The 24,401-nt window shown below is 41.3% G+C and overlaps 1 protein-coding gene across 4 annotated transcripts in view; it reads right to left on the bottom strand.

The window, feature by feature from the left end:
* Positions 1-6,535: 6,535 nt before the first annotated feature.
* Positions 6,536-24,401, bottom strand: part of LOC126162148 (uncharacterized) — a 52,913-nt gene continuing 35,047 nt past the window's right edge. Inside the window, exon 3 of one of the 4 annotated variants that reach the window (XM_049918445.1) lies at positions 6,536-8,831. In XM_049918445.1, coding sequence (XP_049774402.1) covers positions 8,609-8,831 — 223 coding nt within the window. In that variant the 3' untranslated portion in view covers positions 6,536-8,608. The remainder of the gene's footprint in view (positions 8,832-24,401) is intronic. The other 3 variants (XM_049918444.1, XM_049918447.1, XM_049918446.1) reach the window with 3 other exon arrangements.

Here is a 24,401-nt window from a genome sequence, read left to right as displayed (position 1 = left end):
TTTGTTGGAATTCTTCAAGCTATTCCAGTTAGCAGAGGGAAGCTCAGATATTGGTTGGCTGGAGGAAGTCTTCACAGGAGTACTACTCCTGTCCTTTCTGGCCCATCAGTTGTGGAGCTGGTGGCTTCGACTCTTGAGGCAAGAATTTGATGGCTTGTTGCACAGCTGGACGAGGGGATGGCAATGTTAGCTTGACACTGGGTGATTTCACACCCTCAGAGCTGAATTTAAGGCCACAAGTCCGTGTGGCCATGTCCTTCATGGAGTGAGAGGTGGTAAGAACAGAACAGTAATTGCCAGACGGGAGAAAGCAGAGTTTGTGACTAGCCAATAACTTGTGAGTGACATGGGGTAAGGCACTTTTTCCTTTACCCAGATCTCCTGGACAGCCTGCTCGTCAAGATACGTGGTACAACCTTGAGAGGCAGCAGCATGGCCGCCATTGCAGTTGATAGAGCAGGGAGGAGGGTGGACAGTTGCCCTTGTGCGCATCCCTACCACAGGTTACACATTTGGCTGGGTGTCAACAAGACATTCTAGTGTGGTTGAAACGATGACACTGGCAGCAGTGCATCACATATGGAATGTACGGTCGGACTATGATAATTTCATAGCCTGCTTTGATCTTGGAATGAAGCACCACTCTATCAAAGGTGAGAAAAAGTGTGTGGGTGGGCACTATGGAGGAATCTACCTCTTACTATCGCCCAATGGATGGCAATGACAACCTGATCATAGAAGTATGACTGGATTTTGGCCTCGGTCAGACTGTTGAGCAGCCTAGTGTAAATAACACCATGGAAAGAATTCCGAGTTCTATGGCCTTGACACGAACAGGATAGCCATGGAGAAGTGAGACGGCAAGCAGTTGTGCTTGAGAATCAGAAATAGCTTCCAAAAGCAAAGTGCCATTCCATAAATGAGAGCAGGATTTCAAATGGCCGGCAATTGCATCAACATCTTTCTGAATAAGAAATGGAGTTACTGTAGTGAAAAACTGACCATCTGCATTATGTGAAACCACAAGGAATCATGGTGCAGCTGGAAGTGTCTTTGAATTGTAAGCCTCATTACATTTACGTCTTGTTGACGTTGATTGTGAAGATGATTGGCTCATTGTGAGAAAATCCCCCATGATTGCCAGTGTCTCCAATGGTGCACTTCTTCCAAATGGGGGCCCCCTTCACAAGGGGGCACACCCGCCTTAGGTGATTGTTCACACCTCAGGTCACACCTGACAAAGGGACTAACTGGCAATTTGGAAAGGTATCAGCTCAGGCAGTCGCCCCTTCCTGGGCCTGGCCTGTACCAGGGGGTATGAGCAAACTCTGTTGACCCAGGGCTTGGAATTACACATTACTCAGTTACCTGTTACATGTCAGAAGCATTGGCCAGCTGTCAGGAGCACACAGGGAGGAAGAAGGAAAAGGAGGAACCTCAAACACCGAAGTGGAGGAAAAAGAATAGCACGAGGATAGGGATATGCAGCACGGAAGGGAAAAGGTGCTGCAAAGGCTGGGGCTCTGTGGTAGCCAAGCACGAACCCGCCAAAGGGTGGAGCCCCCTTGGTCTCTGTTGTTTCTAGGTCAATCATGCTTATAGGGAAACTTTTACATGATCTGATCTAGTTCAATCCAGTCCAATGCTGCTTTGCTTGTGTTTGATACCACACTCCGATAAACATAGATGTCTCCTATTTGTCATAAAACCAATTTCATCTTCTGTTATGCACTTTGGATACCCCACCTTAATATGTGGAAATCACAGCGTTATAAGTAATATGTGGCTACCTCATTTATAAAAGGAAATCACGGAGTCATTTTAGACTTTCCTTTGAGGATCTATGGTGTTATTTACAATTTTGTGTTCCACAGTCTATGTATTACAGAACAAATTCCTTGTCAAGGAAACACCATTACTGAATCTGCCATGATGTATAGCTCCTCTATCTCTATGATAGGATATGAACTGAAGGGACTAATAATTGTGATCTTACTTCAAATTTTGTTTTATTAATACCAAACAAGTTACATCACAACTTGTGGAAGGGCCAAGTTGCTAATGTAGTTGCAGCTCATGTGACACTTTAAACACACGTTTCTGGGTATGTAACCGTTATGGCTCAGAAAATGGGAGTTTCAAATCATAGCTAACTTTTATTGATATGTGACACGTTTTAATGGTTGGTTGGTATGTACATGAAAGAGACTGAACTGCAAGTTATCAGTCTCAGTTAAATGTCAATGTGTTAATTTTTAAAAAATGCTCCCAATGACTGACTGCACACTTACATGTCCATTTTTACGCGATTTGCAGTTTTTCTATTTCTTGTACCTCTGCCCACAACTGGTAGGATTGGCATGGTTAACTTACATAGAGGACGCTCCTCCCCTTCCCTCCCCCCATGAACCATGGACCTTGCCATTGGTGGGGAAACTTGTGTGCCTCAGCAATACAGATAGCCGTACCGTAGGTGCAACCACAACGAAGGGGTATCTGTTGAAAGGCCAGACAAACGTGTGGTTCCTGAACAGGGGCAGCAGCCTTTTCAGTAGTTGCAGGGTCAACAGTCTGGATGATTGACTGATGTGGCCTTTTAACACTAACCAAAACGGCCTTTCTGTGCTGGTACTGTGAACGGCTGAAAGCAAGGGGAAACTACAGCCGTAATTTTTCCTGAGGGCATGCAGCTTCACTGTATGGTTAAATGATGATGGCATCCTCTTGGGTGAAATATTCTGGAGGTAAAATTCAGATCTCCGAGTGGGGACTACTCAGGAGGACATCGTTATCAGGAGAAAGAAAACTGGCATTCTACAGATCGGAGCGTGGAATGTCAGATTCCTTAATCAGGCAGGTAGGTTAGAAAATTTGAAAAGGGAAATGGAGAGCTTGAAGTTAGATGTAGTGGGAATTAGTGAAGTTCGGTGGCAGGAGGAACAAGACTTTTGGTCAGGTGAATACAGGGTTATAAATACAAAATCAAATAGGGGTAATGCAAGAGTAGGTTTAATAATGAATAGAAAAATGGGAATGCGGGTAAGCTACTACAAACAGCATAGTGAATGCATTATTGTGGCCAAGAGAGATACGAAGCCCACGCCTACCACAGTAGTACAAGTTTATATGCCACATAACTCTGCAGATGACGAAGAGATTGATGAAATGTATGATGAGACAAAATAAATTATTCAGATAGTGAAGGGAGACAAAAATTTAATAGTCATGGGTGACTGGAATTTGATAGTAGGAAAAGGAAGAGAAGGAAACGTAGTAGGTGAATATGGAATGGGGGTACGAAATGAAAGAGGAAGCCGTCTGGTAGAATTTTGCACAGAGCATAACTTAATCATAGCTAACACTGGGGTTTAAGAATCATAAAAGACGGTTGTATACATGGAAGAGGCCTGGAGATACTCTGAGGTTTCAGATAGATTATATAATAGTAAGACAGAGATTTAGGAACCAGGTTTTAAATTGTAAGACATTTCCAGGGGCAGATGTGGACTCTGACCACAATCGATTGGTTATGAACTGAAGAAACTGCAAAAAGGTGGGAATTTAAGGAGATGAGATCTGGATAAACTGACAGAACCAGAGGTTGTAGAGTGTTTCAGGGAGAACATTAGGGAATGATTGACAGAAATGGGGGAAAGAAATACATTAGAAGAAGAATGGGTAGCTTTGAGGGATGAAATAGTGAAGGCAGCAGAGGATCAAGTAGGTAAAAAGACAAGGGCTAGTAGAAATCTTAGGGTAACAGAAGAAATATTGAATTTAATTCATGAAAGGAGAAAATATAAAAATGCAGCAAATGAAGCAGGCAAAAAGGAATACAAACGTCTCAAAAATGAAATCGACAGGAAGTGCAAAATGGCTAAGCTGGGATGGCAAGAGGACAAATGTAAGGATGTAGAGGCATATCTCACTAGGGGTAAGATAGATGCTGCCTACAGGAAAATTAAAGAGACTTTTGGAGAAGAGAACCACTTTTATGAATATCAAGAGCTCAGATGGAAACCCAGTTCTATGCAAAGAAGAGAAAGCAGAAAGGTGGAAGAAGTATACAGAGGCTCTGTACACGGGTGATGTACGTGAGGCCAATATTATGGAAATGGAAGAGGATGTAGATGAAGTGGGAGATATGATACTGCATGAAGAGTTTGACAGAGCACTGAAAGACCTAAGCCGAAACAAGGCCCCGGGAGTAGACAACATTCCATAAGAACAACTGATAGCCTTGGGAGGGCCAACCCTGACAAAACACCATCTGGTGAGCAAGATGTATGAGTCAGGTCAAATACCCTCAGACTTCAAGAAGAATATAATAATTCCAATCCCAAAGAAAGCAGGTGCTGACAGATGTGAAAATTACCAAACTATCAGTTTAATAAGCCATGTCTGCAGAATACGAACACGAATTCTTTATAGACAAATGGAAAAACAGGTAGAAGCCAACCTCGGGGAAAATCAGTTTGGATTTCGTAGAAATGTTGGAACACTTGAGGCAATACTGACCCTATAACTTATCTTAGAAAATAGATTAAGGAAAGGCAAACCTACGTTTCCAGCATTTGTAGCCTTAGAGAAAGGTTTTGACAATGTTGACTAGAATACTCTTTTTCAAACTCTGAAGGTGGCAGTTATAAGAGTCGAGGGGCATGAAAGGGAAGCAGTGGTTGGGAAGGGAGTGAGACAGGGTTGTAGCCTATCCCCAATGTTATTCCATCTGTATATTGAGCAAGCAGTAAAGGAAACAAAAGAAAAATTTGGAGTAGGAATTAAAATCCATGGAGAAGAAATAAAAACTTTGAGGTTCGCCAATGACATTGTAATTCTGTCAGAGACAGCACAGGATCTGGAAGATCAGCTGAACACAATGGACAATGTCTTGAAAGGAGGATATAAGATGAACATCAACAAAAGCAAAACGAGGATAATGGAATGTAGTCGAATTAAATCAGGTGATGCTGCAGGAATTAGATCAGGAAATGAGACGCTTAAAGTAGTAAATTAGTTTTGCTATTTGGGGAGCAAAATAACTGATGATGGTCGAAGTAGAGATGATATACAATATAGACTGGCAATGGCAAGGAAAGTGTTTCTGAGGAAGAGAAATTTGTTAACATCGAATATAGATTTAAGTGTCAGGGAGTCGTTTCTGAAAGTATTTGTATCGAGTGCGGCCATGTATGGAAGTGATATGTGGATGATAAATAGTTTGGACAAGAAGAGCATAGAAGCTTTCAAAATGTGGTGCTACAGAAGAATGCAGAAGATTAGATGGGTGTATCACATAACTAATAAGGAGGTATTGAATAGAATTAGGGAAAAAGAGAAATTTGTGGCACACCTAGACTAGAAGAAGGGATTGGTTGGTAGGACATATTCTGAGGAATCAAGGGATCACGAATTTAGTATTGGAGGGCAGCCTGGAGGGTAAAAATCAGAGGGAGACCGAGAGATGAATACACTAAGCAGATTCAGAAGGATGTAGGTTGCAGTAGGCACTGAGATTAAGGAGCTTGCACAGGATAGAGTAGCATGAAGAGCTGCATCAAACCAGTCTCTGGACTGAAGACCACAACAGCTCTTCCTGTCACCACTCTTAATCCCCAGGAGGGAATGTGTGTGAACCTTAACTGTATGTGTGAGTCATGTGAAAGTGTATAATAATAATAATAATAATAATAATAATAATAATAATAATAATAATAAACTTCAAAGGAACAAGCTTAATGGAGGATGATTAACATACTGTGTACATAGCCCTGATCTAGTTGGGGCAGAAAAATATGTCACATGAACAGCTGACAAAACTGGTTTGAGGTCAATGTAAGTGTCTGCAACCACCTCTTATGCTAACCAATTTCACTTCATGAATGTTGCCTGATTCTGGTAATCTTATTCACTACAGCATCTGAACATTGCGAAACTCACCGCTTACTGTGCCACTTTAAGGTGGTGAACAGGTTCCTCCTCCGCTGAACGTGCAGGCCAAAGAAAGCACTAATTGTTGGAAAAATGATCCAGTGAAAAATATTTTTATTCCGTGTTAGAAAAAAATGTGACAGTCCCTACCATCACCAAAATTGTAAGAGATGAAAAGTAGCAGATCCAGTAACTGGAACCTTTGCTGTGTGCAGCTGATCTATTTAGCCCCAAATACAGCATCTGTAAGTGTAAAAGTCTCACGTTGACAGTACTGCACACGAGATTCCGTTATTCGAGAAATTTTGGAGAACGTATTCCAACTATCCTTTGTGGCTTCTTTTGTGTCAGTTTTGAATCTGAATGGATTTTTTAAAATCAAGTTTGAAGAGACTTTGTCAACTTCTGGAAGGCCTTCATGTGAATCTATTAAGTACAAGAATTATGGCTCACTGTAGTATTTGGTAACTATGAACCTGATTCTTCAAGAAACACTCAATGTAACAAAAAGTTTTAGCAGTGAAAGAATACAACATCCACAGCAAAAGTTTTTTTCGGAAAAGTTTATTTTGTTACACAATTACAAAACTATAATAACTTTAAATAAAACTTTCATACAATGTATAAATACTGCTACTGTAACAAAGCAAATTAAAAGTAGTATAAACTGATTTTTCTCAGCAGTAATATTCAATAAATGTTAAGTACACTTTAAAACAGACAACCATGCTAGATGCTGTTTCTTATACACAACCTGTTTAAAACAACTTCATTGCGAAATTATTGTGAAGTATAGAACTGGAAAATTATTTTCATTTTTGTAAAATTGAGAATGATGTTCAGAAAGAAACAAAATTAGTCTGAAAATGAATCTAATACTCTCCCACAATGATGTAAGTTCCCTTATTTGAATACTTTTGTAGCAAACAAATGATTCAAATCAATAAAAATACATTAATTTGGTTTTGATATTCTGATAACAATAAAAATAACAATGATTTTCCACAAATGAATCCATAAATAGCTTGTGTGAAAACAGTATAAAATTATACCATAAATCATTTGTTATTGCACTTCATGTTTTCATATGTCGAAAGCATCCTCCTTGGCATGGCAAAATAAGACGTGTACACAGAATGACACATCGTCAAACTATCATTCCCATGAAGATATAGTCAAGTCATAAATAAACTAAAAGTAAGTACAAATCAACATGAAACTAAAAACTGGACGGTGAAATGTAGCGAGATAAATCATGAACACACTAAAATGAAATGCTCTGCACTAATAATCAGTCTTAGTAATGTAGTCATATTCATAAAACAATGAGAGAAACAAGCCAGTAAATAAGAATGCAATGTACAATTCTATTGTCAAACAAGAATGAAAAATATAAAAGCTGTTTTATTTCATTTATCTTTTGAAATACAAATCACAGTTTGAGATATAGGCCACATTTTTAATTGCAGGTGAGCCAAGGCAAAGAATTAATCCTGAATCACTGGTAAAATGTTCTTCAATGATAAAATAGCATCAGTAGCAAATTATTACCCCGAAATTACAGTATGAATTGTGACATATCAAGGCATGACCACTGAGGCTCACTAACTTTCAGTTGATGTCTGCGAACACTTCCCCTGTCAACACCAATACACAACTGTTTAATTGAACCAGTCAATCAAACTGTGCTGAACAGTACAACCTGAAAGTATTTTGAATTAAGTTATAACTTGTTTAAATACACGGAAATTAACTGAGGGGAGAATTAAGACTTCTGTGCCAAATTTCAGAGGCATGCAGTCACTACTATTTTGTCAACCTGAAAAATCTACGTATTGTTGAAATTTCGAGCTTAATGAGATTCTTTGGTATCTAAGGACAAAACTCCATGAACTGTAACTATTTTCTATTACCTTACAACAATCAACAATATGTGCATCGCCTGCAATGAAGAATATGGAATTAACTGCACTGTGACAGTGTATTTTATTAAGTAGCCAAATCAAATTTTTCTGTACATGATTACAACATTACTGACATTTTAATTTAGCACCTACAATTAATCAGTGTGCTCTGACTAGTTCCTATATACATTTACTGTGATAAAATATTCAATTTTTGTAACAATAGCAGACGCTATCTTAATTCATTACTCGAATCACGTTCAGAATTAAAAATGGCGATCTAGGAGAAAAGAACAGCAATAACTGAATCCACATCCTGTCTTTAACAAAAATATACAACTGACGAATCTATATACTTTACAAATCTGATTGTTGTTACCGCATATAAAATCTAAATGCGTACATGGCAAGGTAAGGTAACACAGAAAGCAAAGAATTGTGTGTGTAGCTATACTGTCACATTGTGATATAACAGACAATACAAAGCTGCTTAACAAACCACTCTGAAAGACAATGACTATCAGAAATGGAAGCTAGAAACAGAAGTTCATTTATTAACTAAAGACTTCATACAACATAGAATTTACAGATCAAACTGCTTTCTTTTCCTATGTGCTTTATAAAATAAACTAATACTTGAAAAAGCAAGCAGTCAATTAAGCTCAGTCCAAAATTTTTTTTCTACAAACAATATTTCACACAAAGGCAGCCAAATTCTAAGACACATCAATTAAAACCACAAATTTCATCCACATAACTAAAATGCCAAGCAGTCACTCAGTTGCTGTAGATGAACCAAGAGAGAGGTCTGATGGGTACGGTGTCATGTTGTAATAAACACTTGCAAATGAAGATCGCAGTGATGGCGTTACATCTTCACCTGAAGCAAGAGGTGCCAGCCGACGACCACCAAAGCAGCTGGAAGTGGAAGAAATCTTCCTCATCTTGTTGGTGATCATTGACTGAATGTTTCCTCCAGCAGCAACACTATCACTGCTGGCAGTAAAAAAAAGTTTGCACACTTTTTGTGAACTCTGAAGATTAATATAATTAATCTTTATCCAAGTTACATAAAAGATTTTTTCCCTTCTAGAAATTAAATAGCTATTAGTACAAACATTTAATACTATGTAGGAACAATCCTGTGTAATAAATTGAAACTTCATGAAGCTGCAACACTACACTTATCCACAAGCACTATAAAGAATAACTACAGTATTTGCAGGGGAAAAGCTCTTCATATAATGATGCAATAAATAAAAAGATATTTGTATGGGTACATTGTTTCATTATATAAAGAATTATTCCCCTACTAGGCTAAGTTTCCAGGTTGATACAGATGTGGTACTGATACAAAATGTTTTGTCTCTGGTTCTTACAAGGGAACCTCCCCATCGCACCCCCCTCAGATTTAGTTATAAGTTGGCACAGTGAATAGGTCTTGAAAAACTGAACACAGATCAATGGAGAAAACAGGAAGAAGTTGTGTGGAACTATGAAAAAAATAAGCAAAATATACAAACTGAGTAGTCCATGGGCAAGATAGGCAACATCAAGTACTGTGTGGGCTCAGGAGCGCCGTGGTCCTGTGGTTAGCATGAGCAGCTGCGGAACGAGAGGTCCTTGGTTCAGGTCTTCCCTCGAGTGAGAAGTTTAATTTTTTTATTTTCAGACAATTATTATCTGTCCGTCCGTCTGATGCGAGGTAACTGCGCCATAGTATGGGGACGCTAAACCTAAACAAACATCGAAACACCTAAATCGGGCAAGGTAGAAGAATCTTTTTACCCATTCGCCAAGTGTACAAGTTAGGTGGGTCGACAACATATTCCTGTCATGTGACGCACATGCCGTCACCAGTGTCTTATAGAACATATCAGACGTGTTTTCCTGTGGAAGAATCTGTTGACCTGTGACCTTGCGATCAAATGTTTTCCGTTCCCATTGGAGAGGCACATCCTTTCGTCTACTAATCGCACGGTTTTGCGGTGCGGTCACAAAACACAGACATTGAACTTATCACAGTGAACAGAGACGTCAATGAACGAATGGACAGATCATAAGTTTGCGAAAATAGAGAAAATAAATTTATCACTCGAGGGACGACTTGAACCACAGACTTTTCGTTCCGCAGCTGCTCACGCTAACCACAGGACCACGACACTCCTGAGCTCACACTAACCTTGATGTTGCATATCTTGCGCATGGACTACTCTGCTTGTATATTTTGCTTATTTTTTTCATAGTTCCACACAACTTCTTTCTGTTTTCTCCATTGATCTGTGTTCAGTTTTTCAAGGCTTATCCACTGTGCCAACTTATAACTAAATCTGAGGGGGGTGCGATGGGGAGGTTCACTTGTCAGTGTGAGTGATTATTCGTTGTACTTTCAAGTGAAACAAGTTTTCTCCATTTTCTGCATAAATGTAAACAACTTGGTTGAACATCCGGAAGGACACCTTTAATATTGTGCTTTTTATGTATAGTTTTGTTCACACAAGCTTTTAAAGTATTCTTGTTTATGTTTCAATCAAATGGATTAACTGGAATACTGTGTTGTCTAAATGATCCTTGCCTTCTGATACAAAGTTCTTTGGTAGCTAGAAAGATATTTTTTGGTTATTGGCTGTTTAAACTCAGGTTTTTTTAATTTTTATTTTTTATTTTTTAGTGTGCAAGTCATTTAAGTCAGAGTTCAGGCACCTATCAAGTAAAAAGCCCCATTTATTCAAGTACTTTTGTTCATTATAAATAAGAAGACAGCAATTTCCAAAAATGTAAATGGAGACATAGCAGGGGTACTTGGCACATGGTTACAGCTTCTGAGCTTCTCACATTTACCTCTGTGACGTGTATCCTCCAAATAAATTTCTATCACCTTAATTAAATCTGCAATCAAGAAAATCTTCGACATACAGGACAAAACAGAGAGTGGGAACTTGTCAAAAATCTCAGTAACGGAAAGTCTACTGAAGTAGTTGATAGTTTTTGGGCCAGTTCATTCAACTTCGGAAGCTGATAAATGGATGTCTCTAACTCTTGATGTGACCCTACTTCTGTAAGATTAACCAGGTGTCCTAAAACAGCAACAGAAATGACCTATTACTGTGTTTGACAATGGTGATTAAAAATATTCCCATAGTTGTGTTGAGATGGTGGGAGAATGTGTGTGGCATATTTTACATCAAGAATTAACTATGGGAAAGTTCGCAAATGATGCAGTTGTGAAAGGAGAACAAAAGTAATGTGCACAAATAGGTACAATGACTCAGAGTGGAGTGAATGGACAATTGGCAGCAATAATAACAGTAGAACACCTACAATTATTGTTCGAGAGTGACCTGAAAGTGTAATCACACACACACACACACACACACACACACACACACACACACACAGAGAGAGAGAGAGAGAGAGAGAGAGAGAGAGAGAGAGAGACAGACAGACACTAAGAACAGAAGCAGAAGCACAATTCAATTCATTGTAGGTTCATTTTATAACAATGGCAAAAAATTAAAATTACTTAGGTTTCCTTCAAAGTACTTTATTCCAGCATCTCTTCTCCCAACAACTACAGAAGAATGGATGTTCCACCTTAAATGAAGCTGGATGGATACATCTTGATTCCATACATTTAGGGATGTTACTGCTGACTAATTCCAAAACTGTATTCTTCCCCTACAACTTCATTATTTAATATAAATTTTGATAACTGTTTAGTTACTGAAAAAGCACTCCAAGCCATACTTTACTCTTCTTTATTTCTTTCTTCTTCCACTCTCTTCCTTTCAACTGCCCTAAACACAAGAGCTTATAAACTGGTTCTCTGATTTCTTTATTAACCTGCTTATTTTCTTTCCAGTATATTAATTATACTTCATTTTGGTCTTCACGTAACTGATTTCCAAGCCTACTTCCAAAACCTACTCTTAAGTTCTTGCAGACACTGGCAATGTTTATCCTCAACAGAGGCAATCAGTACAATGTCAGTACGAAAATTAATATGGTTCAAATAAGTTCTTTCATAGTGCACATCACATTGGTAGGATGCGCATTTTTAAATGTTCTGTGCCTTCCCATTTACTAATTATTTATAGTGTGTCTCCCGAGACATTACTCTGACTAATGCTGGACAGTGATACATGTTCAATGACTGGCATGGCCGCTCTGCAGTGGGAAGGAAATTTTTATCCAATTTCATCTGCAGCAACATTTTGTCTGGCTTGGTTACCTGGAAGACGTCTGACACCTCTCTGCTCCCTTGTGTGAGCAAACTTCATTCCATTGACATTTCTAAATCACTACCACTAGTGCAGATGCACCTTCAAATCTAACATGCTCTACTACACATTTCTGTTTTCCCATTTTTTAACGACATGATAACTTCCTCTACAACTTAAGAAGTGTATTGCTAATATGGAATTTTCTTGTCCGACTTCTTTCTCAGTTCTGAATTTCTCACGAGCTTATTTAATGGAGCTGCAGCACAGACCATTTTTAGTACACCAATCGATCATTCCTCAGGAGCAGTCTATACTGATTTGGTTAAGACTGAGTCAAGAGCTACCTCAAATTTTATCAATCAAAGGCAAATAACCAATTCACACTCATTGCTCTGTTCTGTAATTTTATTCATGACTTGTCCATTGCTCTCTATGCTCTTTTGTGGTATCAATAGTAAATTATAAGAACACTATCTGTGTTAGATTTTTGAATGAGCACGTCTCCAGAGATTGTATGTGGTGTACTATTACAGTAATGACATACTGAAATGCCTGAACAATGTTTCAATTCCATGTAGTGACCTCAACAATATTAAGAAAAGCATACATTGGTACTCACCATAAAGATGACATGTTGAGTTGCAGGCAGACACATTTAGCTTTCAGCCAAAGCCTTCTTCTGAAACACACACACACACACACACACACACACACACACACACACACACAAAGAAAGCAAGCACACTTTACATAGACATTACCACCTTCTCTGGCAGCTCAGACTGGTCTGAGCTGCCAGAAATGGCAGTCATGTGTGTGCGTGTGTGCGCGCGCGCACACACACTTCTTAAGAAGGCTTTGGCTGGAAGCTAAATGCGTAACAGGCTTTTCATTGTGCCTGTCTCCATGTGTCATCTTAACGTTGAGTAGGAATCTACCATTTTCCAAATATTGTTTATATTCCAACCTGGAGTTTTCAGTATGTATCAAGGTCTGTTGACCATTTCATGTAGAGCAAAGTACAATGTCTGCACAAAGTCATACCATGGTAAGATAGCCTCCTCCTCCTCCTCCTCAATGCACGTTCTGCCCATTCCGGCCTTTTAATCTTAATGTACCTGACAATGTGTGTTTCAATATAAAGATTACATAATTCATAGTTTAATCTCCTCCTTCAGACACCATTTTCTTCCACTCGTGCAAGAATTTGTCTCAGATCTTTAAAACACGCCCAGTTCCCTTTCATCAAATTTTGTTTGAGTCCACGTTCCAGCACTGGCCTTACTGAAACTTGATAAATCATAACTTTTGTTTTCTGATCAGCAATTTAGGTTTCAGATATTTTCTGTTGTCATGATAGCACTTGTTAGGTGACAATATTTGTTTTTGTATTTCAGAACTGATGTTGCTCTTAATGTTTACTTCTCATCCAAGGTAAGTGAAACTATGCACAATATCAAACTTATATGAATGAAGTTCTATAGATGGGGTTTATTTAGATAACCTTTCTTAGTTACAGGCATATACATAGTTTTACCTCTGTTTATCTGTAAATTCATCTTACTAGCAGCTCTTCCAAGACTTTAAAGCTTTCATTGCTCTTTGCTTTCTTGCAGCTATATAATCTGCATATGCCAGCACCTGAACTGTTTTATGCAGGACAGTCTTTGTTTGATGCCGCCTCCTCTTGTAACCTTCACCAAGGCCACGTTAAACAGGAGGCAGGATACTCCATCTCCCTGTTTTCCTCCACTTTTTTTGTGATCACATATTCCGTATTTTAATTTGACCTCAGGTGTTCTCTGTAGCAGCCTTTACTATGGCAATCGATTTATTAAGAATTGAAAATTCTTCCATTGCTATATACAGCTCCCTTCTGTCAATACAGTCTTAGGCTGATCTGAAGTCTATATGGATGCAATGTGTTTCAGTTCCAAATTCTTTGCCTTTTTCTAGTATTTGCCATATTGTGAAGAACTGATCAACAGTAGATCTTTCCCTGATGAAACCCATGCTGAGTCACCAAAAGCATTTTCAACATAGGTCATAAACCTGTGAGAAAGGATGTTCGAGACTATTTTACATGCTGTCGGTAATAGGCAAATTTCCATATAGTCAGAACACTACATAGTATCACCTTTCTTTTGTACTGGGTGTATGATACCAATGTTCCAATCATCAGGGATACTTTTCTCTATACAAATCTTAATTCTAAGCACACAGAAATGTTTGACAAATTTCTTTCCTCCATTTTATGAGTTCTGATTTTTTAGATCCATTCCTGAGGCCTTAATATTATTCAGCTTCTTGATGGCTGCCTCACTTCCTCAGCAGTTGGTACTGGTTCCTCTGTATCTGAGTTCTGTGTATTTACAGAGGGTAAGATTCCTTGGTTCTCAAGCTGTGCCATCATTCAGCAGTTACTCAAGGTGTTGAGCCCATTTTCTCCATGTTGCTTCATCGCTATTCAAAACTGAACCATCTGTTTTTCTACCCCCAATTCATCATTGGCTGGAAATCCTTCTGGCTCTTATTTAACTTTGGATAAAAAGCTACTACTTTATCCATCTCTTTCAGCTGCCCCATTTCTTCAAGTTTTTTGTTTCATGCTCGCTCTTCTATGCAGCCACTTTTCTTCTTCTCTTGCTCCTCGTTTACTTGATGCATTCTCCCATAGGCTTCACTTTCAATTCCTGTTACTAGTGTATACTCTTCATCAAACTAGCCATTGTGTATGACCTAATCTACTATTCCCAGACCTTCATTAGCAGCATTTGTAAGGGTACCTCTTAGGTTTTCCATATTTCCTCGATACTGTTATTTAAGAGTGACAGGTCTTCAATGAGTATATCAGATAATCTTTGAGCAGATCTGGCTCCTTGAGCTTACCAATATGGAATTTTCTTGCAGAAGACCAATTTACCTTCCTTTGTTTAGATGTTTGACTTCTGACTGTTGCTATTACAAGGTAATGGTCAGAGTTAACATTAGCAGTCTTACAACTTCTAACATCCATTAGACTGGACAGATATCTTACCTGTAAGGATATGGTCAAATTGGTTAGAAGTAAATCTGTCTTGAGATTTTCACATCGTTTTATGTATATCTTTATGTTTAAAAGCTGCACTGCCCACTACCCTATTTCTTGAAGTAGGTGTAAGAGTCCGATCCCACTTCATTAGAGTTATCATGCAGGCTGTATTTTCCAATACAAGAGTGATATTAATCTTTACTTATTTTAGCATTAATATCTGCAAAAATTATCTTTCAGTCTCCCCTTGAACATTCAGTGTATGCTTATTTAACTTGTCATAAAAAGCATCTTTTCCTAACTCTCCTCTTCAGTTGGAGAACACAAGACTTTAGCTGAAAAATTTTCCTCAGATTCCAAGTCAGGACAATATGTGCGATTTAGCCTGGACGTCTGTAATAAGATGGTTTTCCTCTTACTTACAATAAAATCAGCACCAAACATGTGATATTTCTCTTGGCAGCTATAAAGAACATCATATGATCTTTCTCTATCACTTCTTCACTTAACCATTTCAACACTAAGAGCTGTAATATCCAGTCAGTATTCATCCAGCTGATCAAGTAATTTCTGTAAAGCTCCAGCTTGATAGATGGGTAGAACATTCCATGATCCCAGTCTCAAGTTCTTTAGACATCTGTCTGTTACAGACAGGTCAAGCTGGCTATTTCTTCATAATATTTCCCTATTTTAAAGTGTTGTGAACTTGCTTTTTCGCCCTTGCACGACTTAACCATATACAATGAGTGTACATGTTGTCCAGGGGCCAAGGCATGGATGTGCATGCACTGGACTTTGTAGGGATACAGGCATTTCCTATGTTGTTAGTACATTTCTACCAGCAGAAAATATACCCACAGTGCCATATATTACTCATTTGACCCTTTGAGTGTTGAAGTGCTTGTATTTATATTATGGGAAAGAGCACTTTGCAGTGTAATAGTGTTTTGATACAACTGATGCTTAATGAGAATTCTTTTCTTCATTTCGATTATTTGTGTGTTGTGTGACTCAGTACCTATCCATCTGTTATTTACTCTGCCTTGCACTGACTAGAGCCTTGCATGTGGCTACCACAACTGGACAATCTTCGGTGAAAAAGCATGTGAGGAGGATAAACTGAGAGAACTATTAAAGTTAAAATCATGTTTGTGAAAATCAAAGGCATGTGCCAACAACAGGTGGTAGGATACCCACAGCTAAGTGGAGGAAGCAGTGTTGCAGACCACGCAGCTGGTACGTAGTAGAATTTTAGAATAGTAGGCTGAATAAATTAACACTTTCATATGATTTGAATATTTGAAGGAATGCAAGTTTATAAGAAATGAAATTTTAGTTTTATTCAAGAAGTGCTAAGAGAACAGATGGTTGAAGCAGTCACATTTTTTCAGCATGAATAATGGATCACAATTCAAAGTGAACTGTATCAGGACTGTACTGTGTGTTTTTATTCAAACTGTTGAGATTGAACTATTACGAAACTACTCGTTATTGCTGAAATGAGCGAGAAGGCAATAAATTCAATTTCTAATTACAATGGCAAACATTTGTTCTGTTTTGTTTTAGGGTGCAACAACAACTAAGGTCATACATGGCCATGTCAGAACTGTAGAACAGGAAGATGAAAAGGAGTTAAAAGCAACTATTTGCTGAGCCCAATCGATGGAAGGAAAGACAACTAGAAAACAGACTCTTGGAGAAAGGGCCACAAAATATGCCACACATGTAACAGAGGTCCTGAACTATAGGTTAAATATCCTTCACCATACTGCTATGCTGGATAAAAAGTAAAACACAGTCAACACCTCACGTGTAGTTCGCTAAAATGGCCGAAAACTCATATGGCAAACATATGCCTCACAGAGAGAGGTGGTCAGCCAAGCCGCAAGGAGATGTTCGATTTCTTTAATTTCCAGAGCTTGTTTCCATGAAGGGAAGACCAGTGGTGATGTCAAAGTGACATCAGCTGTTGATAGATGGCAACACAGATCTTTGGAGGGAACGGAAGAATCAGCGGGCCGAGGTTTGATGACTGCAGCTTTGGCATTAGCTTCAGCGGCCTCCTTTACCAGGGACTTTCAAACATACTGTGACTGCATAAAGAGTAAGCTAGTGACAGCGTTCCCAGACCCATTGCACTAAGGGATGGACATCGTACAGCAAACAAGGGCATCTCTGAAGTGCACAGAGGGTGAACAGATAAAAATTGAAAAGCCCGCATCTTCAGACGTACTGCATGGCTTGATACAGGGCGAAGAGATCTTCTGTAAATAATGAGCAGTGTTCCAGAAGCTATACCAAAAATTGTAGGTGTCAATGACAAAAGCACACCCAACACCACAATCAGTCTTAAGAGTCATCATTGTACACAAAGGTACTACTGCGAAGGTCATGAAACTTACAGTGTACAGTGATAGAGCGAGGCTGGAGTAGTGTCCTTAGAAACAAGCCAAGGTGAACACGGGCCACCACACAAAGCCAAGGTGGTTAACACCCTTCGAGAAAGTGAATGAAGGCCAAGGTGAACATAGGCCGCTGCATGAAGCCAAGATGGTTTACACTCACTGGTAAAGTGGCAGATAGTGTGAAGTTGAGCTGCTGGAGCAAGAACTGAGAGGAAACTCCAGGAGGTAACAGAAGAGGGACACACCCCATACTGGCAAAGGAGGACACACAGGATGTGTGGCCAGGCACAACAGTCGAATGGCATGCCTATCTGCTGAGGAGAAAGTCTCATCAGTATGGCAGTGGGATTTCAGCAGCTTCTGCAAATGGACTCTTAACCAGGCTAGTGTAAAAGGTGCCAGTGACCAAACGGATGCCACGATGGTGGATTGTATTGAGACAGTGTATGATGGATGGACGTGCAGATGCATAAACGAAACACACACAGTCTAGTTTCAAAAGGACAAGGGATTGATACAAAAGGAGAAGGGTGGTCCGATCACTCCACAGGAAGTACCACTGAGGACACACAGGGCATTGAGGGACCAGGTATAGTAGACGGACAGGTAAGACAAAGTTTGCTATCAAGAATGAGCCCCAGGAATTTCACAGTTTCACCAAATGGAAGAGCAATGGGCCCAAGATTTGAGTATGGTGGAAGCAACCCATTGTGGCAACAGAAATTCACACAAATGGTTTTGTCAATGTAAATGTGAAAGCCATTGTGATTCTTCATGAGTAGAGATAATTGAGACCATGCTGAAGATGCCCCTCAAGTAGAGAAGTCTGTGGAGAACTGCAGTAGATGGCAAATCATCAACGAAATGGGAGCCAGAGATGACTGGGGGGAGACAGACTATAATAGGGTTAATGGTGATTTCGAAGAGGATGACACTCTGGATGTTACCCTGAGGTACACCTTTTTCCTGGATAAAGGTGTCCAACAACTCAGAACCCACACAACTTGAAAACTCTTGTCTTAAAAATTCCTTAAGAAACAGGACAGGTGGCCTCTGAAGACCCCAGGTGCAGAGTGTATGGAGGATACCAGACCCCCAGCAGGTGTCTTATGGTTTCTTCAAATCAAAAAACACAGCCAAAGTCTGGCATTTACACACAAAACCATTCATGACATGATGCGAATCTTCATGTTTTGGCGGCGCAAAGACTGTTCCATTAAGTTTCGGGTGTGCAGCCACAAGAATTCTCCTTCTTCTAATATTTCGGCTGTATCACATTCAGCCATCTTCAGAGTGAGCCACAAGACTGCCACTCCAGTGCTCGCTTTGTCCCTTTATACTCGTGTACTGTGCAACTTCGCATGCGGCCACAGATGCAAATGCGCCAGAGATGTTGGTCGGTGGCAGAGACGTGCACAATGTGCGAGTTACATCTATGACTCCACAGTCAATCTGTGTTGGCATGTCGATATATCATTGTGAGCTGCACTGTGACGACATCTTTACGAGTTTATTACATCAAGTGCAATATTCCATGATTTATCAAGGTTGAAACCACTATCTCTTTTAATTAAATTCAACATCAAGTGAATCTCAATTGCCTCCTTCACTATTGAGTCCCAAAAAGATGATGTAGCTGCCAGAATTTCTATGTCATTAAACATACTGTGACCAGTGCCAATACAATGCTCTGCCTCTGCCAACTTGTTAGGTTGTACAAGTCGTGTATACCTCCGGTGTTCTGTACATTTTTCTTGGACAGTACAAGTTGTTTGTCCAATGTAAGAAAGGCCACATTCACATGGAATTTTGTAAACTCCAGATTTTCGGAGCAGCAAATCATCTTTGACAGAGCCCACGAGTGCAGCTGTCTTGGGTGGAGGATGAAAAATCACTTTTACTTTGTGTCTGCTGAGAATCTGTCCTAATTTTGATGAGAGGTTACCTACATATGGGAGGAAGGCCATCGATTTAAAGGTTTCTTCGACTTCTTCTGCTTTCTCTGTGGCCTCTTTCGGTTTCATTTTCAGTGCCTTCTGTATTTGCTGTGGAGAGTACCCATTGTCTTCAAACACTCTTTGTAAGTGGGAAAGTTCATCCTGCAGACTGCTTTCGTCAGAAATAATATGCGCTTTATGGGTCAAAGTTCAGAGAACACTCATCGTCGGGGCAGGATGGTGGCTCGATAGTGAAGGAGGCAGTTGAGATTCGCTTGACATCAAATTTAATTAATAGAGTGGTTTCAACCTTGACAAATCATGGAATCCAGGACTTGCTGTAATAAACTCACAAAGACATCATCACAGTGCAGCTCACCATGATATATTGACATGCCAACACAGATCAACTGTGGAGTCAGATGTAACTCTTGCATTGTGCACGTATCTGCCACCAACCAACGTCTCTGGCGCATTTGCATCTGTGGGTGCATGTGCAGATGCACAGTACACTAGTATAAAGGGACGAAGCGAGCACTGGAGCGGCAGGCTTGCGGCTCACTCAGATGAAGATGGCTGAACTTTAACAGCCAAAATATTAGAAGAAGGAGAATTCTTGCATCTGCACACCCGAAACTTAATGGAACATTCATGACATGGGTTGACAAAGTGACAAGACTCAACTGCAGCATGGCGTACCTGAAATCCACATTGCGCGGTGGTTAGTAAATTGTGAGACTCTAGCCACCATACCAGCTGGGCATGAATTGCACATTCCATCACTTTGCAAACACAGCTGGTGAGAGAAATGGGACAGTAGCTAGTAGTAGTAGTAGTAGTAGAAGGGTTGTGTGGGCGCACGACAGCAAGGTCTTCAGCGCCCGTTCAGTATCATAGTGAGACGGGTGTCAAGAAAAAAAACTCAGAAAATTTACATATAACGGAACAGAAAACACGGGGAACAATCATTGAAAAACATGTGCTCACCCACACCGAAGCGTGGGATGAAGCAGGGCGTCAACAGTAAAACATGAACAACATGGGAAGAAAAAGGTAGAGGGTGCTAAAACAATGTAGCAGAGGGAAGTGGCTGGCTGACCGCAAGGAAAAAAGGGAGGAGTCAGCCACTCTGCAATACACTAAAACCTCCAGCCTAAAAGTTTAGGCCAGAGTCCAGACGCATCACAAAGCTTAAAAACCCTAGACACACACGTCTCATCGTTAGCTAAAACATAGGGCAGATCCCCATCAACTTGTGCTTCTGCCCTTGCATCACGGTATAAAATGCAGTCTGTTAAAATGTGCCGGACAGAGATGTGCACACCACAAGCATCACAAAACGGAGGATCCTCCCGCCGTAATAAATAGCTATGTGTCAGAGGACAGTGCCCGATCCGAAGACGTGTGAGCGCCACCTCTTCCCGCCTGAGCAGCCGGCAGGAGGAACGCCACGGCCGAGTGGTTGACTTTACCAACCGCAGTTTATTGGCCGTCACCGCCAGCCATTCGTCCTCCCACAACTCCATGCACTTCCTGTGGAGTGCAGCGATGACTGACTGCAATGGGATGGGACACTGGACCACATCCTGCTCTCTGCAGGCCTCCTTGGCAGCCCGAACAGCCTGTTCATTGCCCCATATGCCGACATGACCAGGCACCCAGCAGAAGGATACCTCTTTACCCCGCCGTTGGAGCAAGTACAGTTGGTCATGTATCAGCTGGACCATCTCTTCAGTCGGGTACAGGTTCTGCAGCGATTGTAAGGCACTAAGAGAATCGGAGCAGAGAAGAAATCGATCGCCCCGAACACGATGCATCTGCTCCAGTGCCGTCAGGATCGCGTGGAGCTCCGCTGCGAAAACGGTATATTCAGCAGGGAGGCGAATCCGGGTAACATGATCAGGGAACACCACAGAACAGCCAAGGAAAGCCTCCTGTTTGGAGCCATCAGTATAAACGACAGTGAAACCATGATGCACATCTAAAATGTTAAAAAACAGAGATTGGAACGTAACATTTGGTGTGCCAGCTTTCTTAAAATTAGTCAAATCTAAAATAAGTTTGGGTCTCCGGAGGAGCCAAGGTGGAGATCTGCTCCAACCGCGACGTAAAACATGAAGACCAGCCATAGACATCGCACCGAGGCAATCCTGTGCGCGAATCCCATAGGGCTGCGTCGCACATTGCCGGTTATGAAACAATCGTGCCAGAGGAGGCTGAGCAACGGTATGGTATGCAGGGGTGTATGGTGTGGACAAAGTTTTATACGCCTGGCGCACTGTAAGTAGCCGTCGCCGCATATGAAGTGGCGGCTCACCAGCCTCTGCACAGAGGCTTGGTATGGGGCTAGTTCAGAATGCCCCAGTGGCCAACCGAAGCCCTTCATGGTGCACAACATCCAACAACTTTAAGTAAGAAGGCCTCGCAGACCCATACACCGTGCACCCATAATCGAGCCGAGATCGCACAAACGCCCTGTAAAACTGGAGCAGACAAGTCCTGTCAGCTCCCCATGTACTGTGGCTAAGACATTTTAAAATACTTACAGCCTTAAGTGACCGCCGTTTCAGGTCTTTAAGATGAGGTAACCACGTGAGCTTCGAGTAAAAAATGAGCCCCAGAAATCTCACCGTGTCTTTAAAAGTAAGTATAGTGTCCCTCATCCTCAACTCAGGAAAGGTTAAAATCGAACGAGAACGGTTAAAAAGAACACATACAGACTTCTCGGTGGAAAACTTAAAACCACTCTTCTGCGCCCAGTCATCCAAACGCCTAATCGTAAGTTGCAACTGACGAGTTGTCGTTGCAAGGCTTGAAGAAGAGCAAAACAAAGAGAAATCGTCCACAAACAAAGAACACTGGACAGGACTTTTCACTATGGACGTAATGCTATTAATAGCGATGGCAAAGAGAGTCACACTTAAAACGCTACCCTGAGGGACACCGTTCTCCTGCTCAAAGCGATCAGACAGGACGTCACCAATCCGGTATCTAAAACATCGTGGCGAGAGGAAAGACTGAATAAAAAGAGGAAGACAACCACGAAAACCCCATTCGTGAAGCTGCTCCAGGATGAGACGCCTCCAAGTAGTATCGTAGGCCTTCTCGATGTCGAAAAATACACCTAGAAGGTGGTGACGGCGTAGGAAAGCCTGTTGTATAGCCGCCTCCAGGAGGGCAAGGTTATCGAAGGTGGAACGAAACCTCCTGAACCCACACTGAAAGCGACTAAGGAGTTGCCGGGATTCTAACATCCAGACAAGGCGGCGGTTGACCATCCGCTCCAAGGTCTTCCCTATGCAACTAGTGAGGGCAATACTACGGTAGCTACTTGGGCTTGTGCGGTCTTTCCCAGGTTTTAAAAAAGGGATTAAAACTGCCTCACGCCACGCGTCAGGAAAGTGACCCGACGCCCAAATGGCATTAAAAAGTGCGAGGAGGATTTCTTTGTTGCGCAATGTGAGGTGCCATAGCATACTGTAATGGATCCTGTCGTGTCCAGGGGATGTGTCACGAGCTCCAGACAACGCAGAATCCAGCTCCCACATAGAAAATTTGCAGTTGTAAACTTCATGAGAGGTGGAATGGAAGTCCAGACTACATCTCTCAGCAACGGCTCTATGGCGCTGGAAACCTGGATCCTGACTGGTTGTTGCAGTAACTGTGGCGAAATACGCTGCCATAGTCTGGGCAATGTCTCGCGGATCCGTATGGAGAGTGCCATTATTCATTACAGCAGCTATGGGACACCTCCCTCCTCTGCCAGAAATTCTCCTGATGGTTTTTTTTTTTTTTTTTTTTTTTGTTTTTGGTTTTAGGGCGCAAAACTTCTATGGTCATTAGCGCCCAGCCCGTGACTTAAGACAGTAAAAAACCGAAATTTAAAACCAGCAGCAATGGGAACAAAGTCAGAAAATTGGAGAAACTAAAAATAGAAGACTGCTTAAAAATCCACTACAGAAAGGGGGTGATTGTCCCCAAAAAAAGCTTCAAATGACTGACGTCATTGCACTGTCACTAATAAACTGTAGAACGCGGTCGGCGGAGCGCGTGTCATCTGCTAAAATCGACGATAGATCAGGCGATAGCTGTAGACGGGAGCGTAACGGATTAAAATAGGGGCATTCAATTAAAAGGTGTCTTACCGTCCACAGCTGAGAGCAGTGGGGACAGAGTGGGGGAGGATCGCCGCTTAAAAGATGTCGATGGCTAAAACGACAATGCCCTATCCGGAGTCTAGCTAAAATTACCTCCTCCCGACGACGCGTTCGGGAGGAAGAGGTCCAAGCGCAAGGAAGGGCTTTCACTTCCCGCAATTTATTACAGGGAAGTGCCGACCAATGGGCATGCCATAATTGAGCAACATGGCGACATAAATCGTTCCGAAGATCGGTGAAGGGAAGCGACTGAATAGCTGGCCGAGGCCTTGGCCGCTATATCGGCCGCCTCATTCCCACAGATACCAGCGTGTCCCGGGAGCCAGAGGAACGCCACCGAGACGCCCCTCAGGTGAAGCAAGCGTAGACAGTCCTGAATCCGGTGGACCAGAGGGTGCACAGGGTAAAGAGCTTGGAGACTGAGGAGAGAGCTGAGAGAATCTGAGCAGATAACGTACTGTATCCGCTGATGGCGGCGGATGTAGTGGACAGCCTGGAGAACAGCGTAAAGCTCCGCAGTATAAACCGAACACTGGTCGGGAAGCCGAAAGCGATTTGGGGTGTCGCCAACAATATAGGCACTCCCTACACCTAACGATGTTTTCGAGCCGTCGGTGTAAATAAATGTGGCGTCCGTCATTTCTGCACATAGAGCAGCAAATGCCCGACGATAAACAAGTGAAGGGGTACCATCCTTGGGAAATTGACAAAGGTCACGGAGCAGGCAGATCCGGGGACGGAGCCAAGGCGGTGCTGTACCCCAAGTTGTCAAGAAGGTTTTAGGAAAGCGGAAGGAAAGAGAATGGAGCAGTT

Source organism: Schistocerca cancellata, chromosome 2 (genome assembly GCF_023864275.1).
Source record: "Schistocerca cancellata isolate TAMUIC-IGC-003103 chromosome 2, iqSchCanc2.1, whole genome shotgun sequence".
NCBI classification, from domain to species: domain Eukaryota; kingdom Metazoa; phylum Arthropoda; class Insecta; order Orthoptera; family Acrididae; genus Schistocerca; species Schistocerca cancellata.
This window is presented reverse-complemented; position numbering and strand designations above follow the sequence as displayed.